General features: G+C 41.2%; 1 protein-coding gene across 1 annotated transcript in view; it reads left to right on the forward strand.

Moving 5' to 3' along the window:
• Positions 1-1,234: 1,234 nt before the first annotated feature.
• The window catches only part of DDAH1 (dimethylarginine dimethylaminohydrolase 1), a 168,815-nt gene continuing 155,880 nt past the window's right edge, over positions 1,235-14,169 (forward strand). Inside the window, exon 1 of the mRNA XM_037826742.1 lies at positions 1,235-1,813. Coding sequence (XP_037682670.1) covers positions 1,511-1,813 — 303 coding nt within the window. The 5' untranslated portion in view covers positions 1,235-1,510. The remainder of the gene's footprint in view (positions 1,814-14,169) is intronic.

Consider the following 14,169-nt stretch of genomic DNA (forward strand, 5'->3'; position numbering starts at 1 on the left):
CCAAAGGGAGGGAAGAGGTGGTCAGTCAGAGTAAATATCAGAACTGTCTTCAGATAAGTGAACACCTGTTGTGTGAAAGAACATAGCAGGTCAGGTAGTCTCAGAAGGCAGAACTTGAACAGTGGGCTAAATTTACAGGGATTAAAACTTAAAACTTAATCATTATAGTTCTCTAAAAGTGGAAATACACTGTGAATTTTTTAAAGTTCAAGTAAAGATCAGATGGCAGTCATAGATATTTTAGCTGGAATTCATGAACATTCCTGAGAGGGTTCCTAAGGTCCCATTCTAATCTAATGTTCTATGTTCTAACCAATCTTTAAATTAGAAGTGTCCTACTGAACAGCCAGGATAGACGGTTATAACCTGAGATTATTTTGTAATTAGAAGCTAGTTATTGAAAAGGATCTTCACCCCGTTCCACTCCCTCCCTCCCCCTGAAAGAAAGAGTAGAACTCAAGAGTTAATGTGAGATATGTGGGAGGGAAAAAAATAGAGACTAGTACAATAATAAAGGGAAGTCCCCTCTCTGAGGAGTATGGAAAAAAGAGAATTCAACAAATACCACAGGAATTCCATGGAGTCTCTCAAAGGGCCTGAGGGAAAGTCCAGGGGGGAGGTTGGAAACTTTGTTTCCAGATGACAAGGAACTAAGTGATGCTACTGGTTTGACACTGCATCAGTCTACCACGGGGAAAGCACACTTGCTCCTTGCTTCCCTACCTCTGTGGGCCCTGGAGACAAACACATTAAAATCGCATTGTTGTGAGAACTGACTGTCCTTGAGACACTGAGAGTTTCTATGGGTCTTTCTCTGTATATTTCTATCGTTTGGAGTCTTTCTCTCTTCCCTCATCGTAGATGGGAAGACACGTTTTTCCTTCTATATACCACGGGTCAATTTGCGGAGAAAGTCAAGGAAACATGGATTTGGGGGTAAGGCGGATTCTCATGTTGGGACACCGGGGGATGGTACTACATGCTGGGAATAGCAGAGTGGAGGGAGAGGGGGAAGAGGACAAAGTATTTATCCAGAGAGTAATATTCCATATTCCCTCGCCTCTTGACCAAGAAGCCATCGGCTCTGTCCACATCATGGCCCGCTCGGCAAGTACGCGTTGGGAGGGCAGTGGGAGGTGCACACCTGCGGCTCAAAACAGGTAACGTCAGGTAGGGTAGGGGAGACTTTTCGCCAGGTCTCCTCAGCTGAGCGCACTTATTGCCCGCACCGCTCCTCCCCCAGCCCCTCTCCTCTCGCGTTTCTTGCCGCCACAACTCCTGCCTGGGCTGCCGCAAAAACCGGGAACGCCGGAGTAGGCGCGCGGGTTGCGCGCGGGCCGGCGCCGGGAGCTCTGGGCATGCTCAGTCGCACGGGCAGGGCTCCGGGCGCGAGCCGGGCTCCGTCTGCACCTCACTCATCCGCTACCCACGGGAGCCGCCGGGCACCCACAGGCTGCGCGCGCGCTGCCCGCCGGAGGACCCCGCCGCCTCCTCGTCGCTTCCCGGAGCCATGGCCGGGCTCGGCCACCCCGCCGCCTTCGGCCGGGCCACCCACGCCGTGGTGCGGGCGCTGCCCGAATCCCTCGTCCAGCACGCGCTGAGGCACGCCAAGGGCGAGGAGGTGGATTTCGCCCGCGCGGAGCGGCAGCACCAGCTGTTCGTGGGCGTGCTGGGCAGCAAGCTGGGGCTGCAGGTGGTGGAGCTGCCCGCCGACGAGAGCCTCCCGGACTGCGTGTTCGTGGAGGACATGGCCGTGGTGTGCGAGGAGACGGCCCTCATCACCCGACCCGGGGCGCCGAGCCGGAGGAAGGAGGTAACTGCCCGCCCGGCGACGCGAGGGGCGCGGCCGGGGTCGCGCGCCGGGCCCCTCCACAGCTGCCCGCGGCCGAGTTGTCTGGGGAATCGCCGACTTGGCACCCGGGCTAGTTCCAAACTTCCTTTTTGGGGGAGAGGGTGTGTGAGAGAGTGAAGAGTCAGAGAGAAGTTCATTGTTCACGCCTCCCGGCTGTCGACGCAGCTTGGTACCTTTGAGAAGATCCGATTGAGGGTTTTTTTATGTGTGCGGACTCAGGCAGGTGGGTGGGGTGGGGAATCTGTTCCCCAAGCATTTTTATTTGTAGAGGTTAAGCAACAACAAAAACAAGGCAACTCTGAGTGTTTCCCAGGGAGCGGGGGGCAGGAGGGGTGCAGCTCCCGGCGGGCGGGCGGAGGATGGGCGGGGACTCCAGGGGGCTGCTCTAGTCCGTGACGGTGAAGCCCCCAAGTCCAGCCTGGCACTCGCAGCAGGGCGGGCCGGATGAATAAACCGAATGTCGGTGCTCACGGACCTGGGGGCGTGGAGTTACTTTTCGGTGGTGGCGAGTGAGTCCCGCGGGACTGGCAAGTGAATGAATGTAACGAGAGTGAGTGTTTTGTTGGTGAGCAATGCTTAATGTGTGGATGAATGGGCTAGTTTTGAAAAGCTGAACTGTGTGTGTGCGTGTGTGTATTTAATTAGAAATGACTGTTTCACAAATTCCAAAACGGTAATTTTTTATGCTTAAAAAAAAAAAAAAAGCTTAACAATTAAGAGAGCTTTTTGTGTTCTCAAGTGATGGTCACTTTAAAATATTGCAGCTTGTGAAAATGGCTGTGATTGCTTTAACCCAATGCAGGTTAGTGGGGAGAGACAAATAGAGTGAAAATGGATTTTAAAATGCCATCTGGCCTGGGATTCTCCTTATTGCCAGTTAAGAGCCCAGTCTCAAAACTTCGTTGCTATTGGCATCCAGTGGCATTTCAAAAAGCTGATGGCTTTTTTCATATTTTGAGGTTTAGGGATTTTTTTCCCCCAGTTTTGCCTTTATTCACTTCACATTGGAAATGCCTCATAGAACTTATGATTAAAATATGTTTATTCCGCACATGCTCCACTACTTGGTTGATGGAACCCATGGTCTGAGGGAGTGATCATATTCTGTTTACTGAGATAACCACTTTTTTTCACCCTCTGTTAGCAGGAAATCGAAAGTGTAACGTCTCTCATTCTCTTAGGCCTTTAATCTCCTTTGTCACACCTTTCCATATTTGAGTCTGTTTGATGCCCCTCTCTATTTTAGACTGATAAGGAGTGTAACCCCACTGAATACTTTCTAATATGTTCCAGGCCTATGGTAGAGCTTATACTTGTAAGAGTAAAATAGGTTTCAAAAACTCTTCCAAAACAGTACTCATTTGTTGAGGGTAGTTCAGTTTCCTCTCAAGAGACTGCTACCACTTATATTTATCCATTTCATTTTATTCCTAAAACAAAACCTTCCAAAGTGGGCGGTGATCTTTTTCCCCTCTCCAGAATTTGAGGCATTCGCTTTAAATTGGCTTCATTCTCCTGTCAGCTTGGCGGCTCACTGCCAGAGGCTGTATAGCATAGTGAATAAGAGCGTTAGATTTGATCTCAGCTCTACCACTTCCTAATTCTCTGACCTGTGGGAAGTGTCTCTTGCCTCAGTTTTGTCACTTGTAAAGCAGGCAAAGAAGTACCTGTTTCACAAAGTTGTTGTAATAAATTTATTAACCCATCTGAAACTCATAGGACAAAACATTTAAAGAATGTTGAGCATTACTATTTTCACTTAACCATGGGGAGTGGAAGATTTACTCCTTCTTGGGTAGTAAGAAGTCCACTGTACACTGTTATAGTTACAGTGACATTTCTTCTTGCCAGAGTGAAGGAGAGTCTCTTCGCGTCCTAGGTTCCATCCTTACCTGCTGTGTGGCACTGCCTCCCAGCTTGGTCTCCTGCTGATGCCCATGGTCTCTCCCCAAAGCAACTTTGCTGTTGCACATCATCTGGATCACCAGGGTAACAGACCTTCCTGCCAGGGAGAGGAATATGGGCAGTCCATGTTGGACATGGTGCTTCTGGAGAGCAGAACCATTGAAGGTAATGCACTTAGAAATCTCCCACAGCACCAGCTCAGTGCCTTGGTAGGTGTTGATAAATGCTGAATGAATGGACAAATGAATGAATGAAATGTTAATTAGCTGGTACAGACAAGCCCAGACTTGCCTCAAGGCCCTCCTTGGATTGATTTTTTTTTTTTTTTTTTTTCATGTCACTCCTGCTTCCCTAACTGAAATTCCACAGCAGCCAGGGCATTATTTTTAAAATATTATCACTGATTTCCTTTCATCCAGTGTTCAGACTCTCCATACCAGTCTCCGCACCGTAGTCACGATGGTCTTTCTAAAACACCAATCTCATCATATTACTCCTCTGATTAAAATTCTTGAGGGCCTCCCATTGTTCTTAGATAAAGCCATTGAGCCAGGCTCTGGGTGCCCTTCTAGCTTCATCTCTAGTCCCACCCCAGCCACCTCCAAACCCTAGACTCATGCCAGGTTCTTTAACTCAAGCACACCATGTTACTGCATTTCTGGGCTTTATTATGCATTTTTCTTTTGCCTGGGACACTCTTCCTCCTCTTTCTTCCCTATTACTTGGCTGTTCCTACTCATTTCTCAGATCTCAGCTTATGGTTAATAATATTCATAGCTGCTGTCTATTAGGTACTTGCAATTTGCCAACACTCTGCCAGATTTATGACATGTATTTCATTTAATTCTCATATCAGTTCTTTTAGCTCAGATACTATCATTATTTCTGTTTTAAAGTTGATGAAACTGAGGCTTAGAGAGATTAAATAAATTGACCAATGTTGTAGAGTTAAGTTATCTGTGGGATCAGGATTTGAACTCAGATTTGCAGGACTCTAAAACCCTAGTCCCAACAACTGTGATAGTAGACATCATCTTCCCAAGCATGGCAATGGCTCTCCTTTTGTGAGTTCCTATAACTGCCTGTACTTCCTTTTATAGTATTTATTATACCATATGATAAATTGCCTGTTTACCTTTTCATATCCCTCGTTATTATATACACTGTGAGGGCGGGGATCATGTCTGCATTGTTCAAGATTTTATCCATAGGGCCTTGCACATAATAGGATTCAGCAAAAACTTTTTTGAACAGATATCTTCATGATTTTAAGTCAAGCTTAGTTCTGCCTCCTTTGACGTATTTGGTATTTTGCAAGCGTTCACAATCAGCAGAGTCCCAAAAGTTTCATTACAATTGTACATGGTTTTTAACTTTCTCTCCCTCTCATTGTTTTTTAATTTGGTTTTACAAAAGTCCTGAGAAGTTCCTTATTAACCAAAACGTTATATTATGTTTAATGACTTTTCTTCCTTGGAAGAAAGGGCTGAGAACTTAACTCAGGAAAGTGCCCCTTCTGTGAAAGCTCAGTATGTGTCATGATGGGGCCTCCAAAGATGAATAAAACATAGGCCCTGTCTGCAGGAAGCTTCAGCTCTAGTGAAGGAAGTTGTATATACAGAATGTCAGCAAATAATGTTAATTGTTCAATAACTGTGTCTTCAGGAATATGAGTATGTAAAATATGTTTGATGTTTTGAAGACAAATAAGTTAACCTTGAGAAGCCTGTTGTATTTTAAATGAATCCAGCTTCCTTTTAGGAAAAAGAGTCAGTTTCTAAAGGTCAAAGTCTGAAGTTTCCTTCCAGAAGGTTTTTAGCTCCCAATAAATGCTTAACTGACTAAGCTTACTCAAACAAATTTTGGAAATATATCCTGTGCCCTTTGGCCCCTCTTTCAGAGTCATTTTATCCTTTCCCAGGTAGCAAGTATTGGTATGTGGAATATCCTGTCTAAGAGAAAAAACACAAAAACTCATTTTCACAAAAGTGGTAATGGCTTTAATTATCCTTCCCTGCAGCATTTGCATTTTTAGGGGCCTTTTTAGGAAGAAGGCAATGTTTAGCAGTAGGTAATAAATCCAAAAGGTAGAATTAGGCATCAGCAGGGAGGGGCGAGGCATAAATGGAAGAGGTGGGCAATATGTATTTAGGTACAAGTGCCCCTTCTACTATCCCTTAACTATTGGAACCAAATATTTTGGTCCTGGGTTTATTCTTTGGTTAGAAAAAGCATAATTATATTGAATCCAGAGGCAAGGTGAATATCAAGATCTTGCCTAACAACAGTAGCTAACATGCCAGGTTTATAAATGTGAATGTGTGCATGCATGAGCATGTTTTTTTTACACATTATCATAGTTAATTCTCCCAAGAATCCCCAAAGATGTTATTATTATTAGTCCTATTTAAAAGATAGGGACGCTGAGGCTTAGGTAACCAAGATAAGTAACTTTTTCAAAGTCAGAGGGCTACTAAATGGCAAAACTCGGATACTCATGAAAATAATCAGGTTATTTGTGTATGTGTGTGTATGAGCTCTTATTTATTTTTTTGTTTTTTTTAATCTTTTTTATTTTTTATTGGAGAAGTTGTAGGTTTACAGAAAAATCTTGCAGAAAATATAGAGCTCCCATATCTCAACCCCATACACACAGTTTTGCCTACTATTAACACTTTGCATTATTGTAGTAACTTTGTTACAATAGATGAAACAATATTATTATAATTATATTATTAACTGTAGTCCATAGTTTATATTAGGGTTCACTGTGTTGTACAATCCTGAGTTAAAAATTTAGTCTAGTATTACATACACAACTTAAAATTTCCACTTTTAATGACATTCAAATATGTAATTCAGTGGTCTTAATTATATTTCATAATATTGTGCTGCTGTCACTACCATCCATCACCAAAATTTTTCTGTCACCCCAAATAATTAAGCACTAATTTTCCATTCCCTACCCCCTCCCTGGCCCTTGGTAACCTGTATTCTAGTTTCTGACTCTGTGGATTTACTTATTTGAATTATTTCATGTCAGTGAGATCATGCAATGTTTTGTTCTTTGGTGTCTGGCTTATTTCACTCAGCATGATGTCTTCATGGTTCAGCCATGTTGTCGCATCTATCAGAACTTCATTCCTTTTATGACTGAATAATATTCCTTTGCATGCATGTACCACTTTTGTTTACCCATTCATTGGTTGATGGACACTTGGGTTGCTTCCTTCTTTTGATGATTGAGAATAATACCACTGTGAAACTCAGCGTGCAAATACCTGTTCGAGCCTCTGGTTTCAGTTCTTTCGGGTATATATCTAGAAGTGGGGTTGCCAGGTCATATGGTAATTGTTGCAGCCCATGAGGGCTTTGCCAACTGAAAGACCAAAGAAGACACCAGGCATTTTCTGAGCATGAACTTTTATTCAGGGCTAACCTACAGGGAGCAGAAATCAAACAGCTTTTCTGTCTCCAGGCAGGTACCGCATTTGCAAGGAAGTTGACTGCACAATTAAAGAGAATGGCAAGCCAGTTATCAGGGTTTGAGACAAAGACATTCCTAAGGGTACAAGCATGGGAACAGAGTCTTGTGATATAGGGGCAGTGGTGGTGGTGACCCATAGATAACCACAAAAGTGTCAAAAAGGAAGTAAACTATTAACACTTGGTGGAAGGTCTGGGGACCATAGATGAATGCGTATTCAAATCTGGGAGCAAGACTTTACGTTTACTTCTTGCTCTTTTGTGAGACCAAGAGCTCTCACCTCCCGCCTACTTCCCTATTTCACGTCTCAAAGTTACATTCTAAGGTTAATTCACAATTTCCTGCTCTACTGGTTTACAAAGATGATAGGTTAAATATTAGCTGCCCAGGTCAGGCAGACTGTTGTGCATCAGGCTCCGCAGACCTCTTTTGTTCAGGCCAGGGGCTCTTAAGGTAATTCTGTACTTAACTTTCTAAGGAACCATGAAACTGTTTTTCACAGCGGCTGCAACGTTTACATTCCCACTGACAATGAATGAGTTTTCCTGTTTTTCCACATCCTCTCCAATGTTTTATTACTTTGTTTTTTAAATAGTAGCCATTCTAGTGGGTATGAAATGGTATCTCTTTGTGGTTTTGATTTGCATTTCCAAAATGGCTAATGATGTTGAGCATCTTTTCATATGGTTTTGGCCATTAGTATATCTTCTTTGGAGAAATGTCTATTCAAGTCTTTTGCCTATTTTTTAATTGGGTTGTTTGTTTTTTTTATTGTTAAGTAGGAAGATTTCTTTATATACTCTGGATATTAAACCCTTATCAGATATGTGGTTTCCAAATACTTTCCCCCATTCTGTAGGTTGTGTTTTTACTTTCATGGTGAAGTCCTTTGATGCACAGATGTCTTTAATTTTGATGAAGTCCCATTTATCTATTTTTTTCTTTTGTTTTTGTGGTTTTGCTGGAAAATCTAAGAAAGCATTGCCTAACACAAGGTCCTAAAGATTCATCCCTATGTTTTCTTCTAGAAGTTTTATAGTCCTGTCCTTATATTTAGAAATTTGATCCACTTTGAGTTGATTTTTGTATATGGTGTGAGGTAGGGGTCCACCTTCATTCTTTTGCATATGGATATCCACTTTTCCCAGCACTAGTTGTTAAAGAGACTATTCTTTCCCCATTAAGTGGATGTTTTTGAACATGGCACCCTTATCAAAAATTGCTTGGCTGTAGATGTGAGTGTTTATTTCTGAACTCTCAGTTTGATTCCTTTGTTCATTGTGTCTGTCCTTGTTGTGGTGCCATGCTATTTTGATTACTGTAGCTTTGCAATAAATTTTAAAATTGGGAGATGTAAGTCCTCCACAAATGCCAGTTCAATGGTACTGACGTTTTATTGAGAGTCTCATATTGTTCATCATTGTTTTCCTGATATTCTTTAGTTCTTTCGCCATGTTTTCCTTTATCTCTTTGAGTATAATAAAGATCTTTTTTTTTAAGTCTTTGTCCAGTATGTCCAAAGTCTGGACATTCTTCATTAATGATTTCTTAATTATCTTTTTCCTTTCGATGGACCATCATTTCTTGATTCCTTGTTTGTCTTATCTTGTAATATTTTGTTATACACTGTATATTCTAGTATTTTTTATGTGTTAACTCTGGAATTTAGTCTCTGAGCTGTCTGATCCTTAAGTTTATACCCAGCTAGTGATATGACAGAGATTTTCTTTAGTGCCAGGAGCTAACAAAAACAAACAAACACAAAATGGCTCTTTCACAGTGTTTGCAAATTGCCTCTTCCTTGGCTAGTGCTCTCCCTCAGAGCTTAGCCCTTCTATTATGAAGATCAGCCCAAGATGAAAGTGCAGGGCCCTCTGTCTTTTCTCAGCCTGTGTCTTGTCCTGGTCTTGTGCTTGCTGATGGCCTTTGGGATTCCCCTGTTTACTGGAATCTGAAAGTCCCCTCTATTCCCTATGAAAGGAGTTACTCTACTCTCACCCAGATGCTCTGTTATATGTTTTAAAGTCTGTAATCCTTTGCCCCAGGTTGCTTGAACTTAATTGTTTCTTGCACTGTTTTAGCTGTCTGCAAGCTACTTCTGCCTGCTGTGCAAGTTCTGGGATCGCAATCCAGGGAAGAGTTTCCTGGTTTAGTTTTTAAAGCTGCCACCCAGTGGTCTGGCATTGATATATAGCCATCCCAGTACGCACATAGGGGTTACTTTGCTCCCTCCATATCAAGGCCAGGGACCTACAATGGGGGCACAGGCCAGCTCCATACTGTGCAGGGGAAGGGTGAGGTTGCGGCCAGCAAGGGTGCCACGAGCTTCTCCTTCCACTCTTAAATCTATGTTTTCTTGATTTGGCACTTGCTGAGTTATTACAACCCTTTAACTGTTTTCTGGAGTTTTTAGGAAGATGGCTCTGCTAGTTTCTTTAGTTGTTCAAAGATTCTATTGGGGAATGACACCCTGGAGCATCTGACTGGAAGCTGTCAGGTCATATTTGCTTGAAGTGATTGCTTTCAGTTTATTTGATCGTAACAGAACACTAAACCAATGCAGACAGACTCTCTGAGTCCCATTTACACATTAACAATATACACTCTAACTTAACTAAGTACATCATTTTACTTCCCTTCTCCCCTAAATGAGAGTAGAGATTTTTTTCATTTTAGTAAAAAAAAAAAAATTCAGTCACACAAATCTTCTAAAATGCCTATACACAGTTCATGCAAGATAGTAGGCATGGTTGTGTTTTATTTACCAGCAGAGTAGATGATTTTAAATGCACACGTTTCCGCAAACTTCTGTTTGGTGAGAAATTGGCCCTAAACCATAATTAGAAATTACCCTTTTACCAAGGTGGAAAGTAAACTTGCTAGAGGCACTTCACATGGCAGCAGACTAATGGTTTTTAATAAATTGTCACCTCCAACTGGTTAGAACAACTGCTCCTTTTCAGGATGTTTCATTTTTGACTCTTCTACATGCCTTGGCAATAAAAGTTTGTAAATTGATATGTCTCTAAGACTGGGAAACATCCAATAATGTAATCTATTCCTAGGAGTTGATCTTGAAAACCTTGAAATAAAACAACAAAATGATAAGTAGGGAGTAACTTCTTTTAGATACTATTAGCTGAAAATGAGCTTTTAGCAGAGATGCTTAAAATCCTTATAAGACTAAGAAGGCAGGGGTGGATCCCTTGTAATTCAGAAATGCTGGAAAATTGCTTTTGCATGTGTTTGAGTTGTTATTGAGCTAACATTTCTTCAAAATTAGTTTTATTACAGTAATGGTAGTTACCCATCCATTAATATAAACCACAATCACAGAAAAATCTACTTAAGACTTTTGAACAAACAAATTTACCTTCTGCTGCCTTTGTGTCATAAATAAATTATTCATGGCCTCTTATGAACCTCAGTGTAAATTTGGAGATGCATATTTAAAAGTGAGTGCTGGTTATTATTTATTTTATGGGCCTTTGATATTAAAATCTGTAACCACTTTAGATAGCTTCTTTGTTTTCCAACTTGAGATCTTGATATGTAGTAATATTCATCCTCCTTATCAAGGAGGGGATCATGATTAAAGATAAAATAACTAGAAAGGTTTCATTTATAGTTTATACAGAATGCAGTGCCTTGTGTACCTGATAGTCAATAAATATTTATTTATTGAAACTGAATCCCCAGTGTTTCACCAAAATGCTCACCTGACCTTTGAAGTTAGCTTCCATTGCTTTCCCTAAACTGATATTAGGTATTAAATCTGTCAGAGTCCTCAGGCTCATTTCATAAACAGCCACTTTTCATTTGAATGGACAAAAAAGAGTAATGGCAAACAATAAATTCCATTTAAAAATGTGTGTGCATAAGGCCATCCTAGTTCACTTTGTCATTGTCAAATAATTTAATAATGTACATTGTCTTCCTGAAGCTGAATGCTGAAGGAGTGGTAGCATCACATAGAAAGGAATAAATCACCAGACTCCAGAGTCTTGTTTCTAATGTCTAGATCATCCAAGCAAGGATGACAAGAGAAATCCACACAGCAGAACACAAAGATAAAAGTACAAATTATTACAGTTTTGGTTTAATTTGGCCCAACAAACCAATGTGGGCAATGAACGGATTAGTTTACATTAGTAAATTAAAGGGAATAAAACTTTAAAGCTGTTTTTTGAGCTGAATATGCTTACGGGGTAAGTTTTTTTCCCATTGAATACGTATACAAAAATATTTTGCTTGATGTGTTAATACTTATAACTAGAAACTGTCTATTATGTGCTGGGCTCAGTGCTTGGTGCCGGGGAGGTTTAGATGAATTAGATACAGACCTTGCCTTTGAGGATCTCAGTGTCCGGCTTGGAAGGCAGACAGTGGAACAGATTTTATGAGCTCTGCTGGTGCTGTGGAAGCTCCAGGAGGTGTATCTGACCCATACCAAAGCTTCCCAGAAGTGACTCTTGAGTTAGAATTAACCAAGGGGTAGCAGGGTTTGGGTAGCTCTCCAGTATTGGAAAGCACTATGAGATAGGATGGGGGAGATACTACAGGACTAATTACTTTTATTAATGTTGGGAAGGATGCAGGATTGTGCCCTGCCGTGTGCCCCCTTGAATCTCTGAGGTTTCGGATCCCTAGTTCCAAGTTCACCAAGAAAACTATTTCTATAAATGTATTTCCTATTTTGAGGCTAGGAGTTTTGGCTGCCCAGCATCCCCCATTTCTAACTGTACTGCCCTCTTTTCTTCTACCCTTTCAGGATTCCTGACTTGCAGTTTGGGAATGATATGGCCCACCCTAGAGTGGACTGAAGTCCACTGCAAATCTGAGATCCATTTCTTGAGGTTGCTAGATTATGGCAAAGCATTTTTTTTTTTTGACCCGTAATCATCAGTGTATTGTTTGCTGCACGATTATTTTCTCCCCTTGGCCCCAAATTTGCCACATTAGGATGCTTCAGGCAAACCTGGTATCCCTTAGTATATAGTTATATATAACATTACCCATGTAGTGGCGTGTGTTCTAGTTTGCTAATGCTGCAGAATGCAAAACACCAGAGATAGATTGGCTTTTATAAAAAGGGGGTTTATTTGGCTACACAGTTACAGTCTTAAGGCCATAAAGTGTCCAAGGTAACACATCAGTAATCGGGTACCTTGACTGGAGGATGGCCAATGGAGTCCGGAAAACCTCTGTTAGCTGGGAAGGCACATGGCTGGCATCTGCTCCAAAGTTCTGGTTTCAAAATGGCTTTCTCCCAGGACGTTCCTCTCTAGCAAGCTTGCTCCTCTTCGAAACGTCACTCACAGCTGCACTGAGTTCCTTCTCTTTGAGTCAGCTCATTTATATGGCTCCACTGATCAAGGCCCACCCTGAATGGGTGGGGCCATGCCTCCATGGGAATATCTCATCAGAGTCATCACCCACAGCTGGGTGGGGCACATTCCAAGCAAATCTAATCAGCACCAAAATGTCTGCCCCGCAAGACTACATCAAAGATAATGGCATTTGGGGGACATAATACATTCAAACTGGCACAGCGTGTAAGAGAAAACATTCTTATTTGCTATTGAATTGTGTTTTTATTCACGTATCTCTACATGCTGGCAGTAGTCAACATTGAATTTCAGAAGAATATAGATCAAATGCAGCCTAAACTGAGCCTGCTGTGTAGTCATGGGTTGAACCTTGTACATGGTAGAGGAGGCGGCATGGTGGGGAGTCCTGGGGGAAAGGAGATACTCGTTCTCATTTTTATCAGTTATGTTAAGATCTAACATTCTTTCCTTCTTGGAGATGCTATAACTTTCTTTTGGAAGGTTGCATTGGAATAGGAGGTGAGAATGGGTGGGAAAGGGATTAGGAGATGGAGGAGGTTGGATAGGGAGAGGATGATAGCTTTGTAAAATGGGATCTGGGTTTGATGAATAAAGTATACTGGATTTTATTCATCCCAAGATATTATATGTGTTTTACTTAATTAACCAATTATATAAACTCCTGCCTTGCTAATGATAATCCATTACGAGATGAAGTTGAATTTGCTGAATCTATTTCAAAGGTTCTGCTAACTTAGCCATTTACAGCACATTATTCTATAGGATAATGTATTTTCCTGTAGAAAATTTTTAATAAAAGCCATTGAAATAGCATAAGATCCCTAGACCCACATAATCTCCACCATTACACAGGACATTCATCAGTGTCTGCCAGTTGATGTTTGTTTAGTAAATGTGAGTCTGTGATCTGAAGAAACGGAGAGTGAGTGGTTCGAGGTAATGTGCTTTAATTTGAGTTTTCTGTTTTATTAAAGTATTTTTGGCAGTTATTTCTTTTAAACCCTCTATACATGTATGCAGATTTCCATTCCTGGTGCTAAAATTTGAGTTTCATTTTTCTAAATTTTGGTTTTGTCTTCAAAACTTATACAATTATTTTTCTGGGTAAAGATGAAAAATAAAAGTTACCCATTTAATGCCACCTTTCTGTAGTTAGCTTGTACAGATTAAGGTTGTTAACCCATAAGTTATAAATGTAGCTATTTTTAAAACTTGGAGATAAGTTTACAATAAACCTAGACATAGCTTAATTCGGAAAGCTGAAATTAGCAAATTAAATAATATTGGTCAGGTACAAGATAATACTAAAGGAAAAATACATCCATTTTATTCTCTTAATTATTTTTTGACTCATAAGGAAACCGTCGTATCAGGAAGAAAGAATAATATAACTACAGTTTGGCTTCAGGTCATGCAAAAGTTTTGGGTGGAAAAAAATTAAATCTGGTACTTTGTTTTGGGGTACCCAAGTCATTTTTGCTCTTCTTTTGGTGTTCTTCTAACTTTCTGTGTGCCATTCTAGTCCTGGGTCAGGGCGCCTGGTTTTCCAACTTCCTTTTCCTCTGATAAGTAAA

The sequence above is a fragment of the Choloepus didactylus genome, chromosome 2 (assembly GCF_015220235.1).
Source record: "Choloepus didactylus isolate mChoDid1 chromosome 2, mChoDid1.pri, whole genome shotgun sequence".
NCBI classification, from domain to species: Eukaryota; Metazoa; Chordata; class Mammalia; order Pilosa; family Megalonychidae; genus Choloepus; species Choloepus didactylus.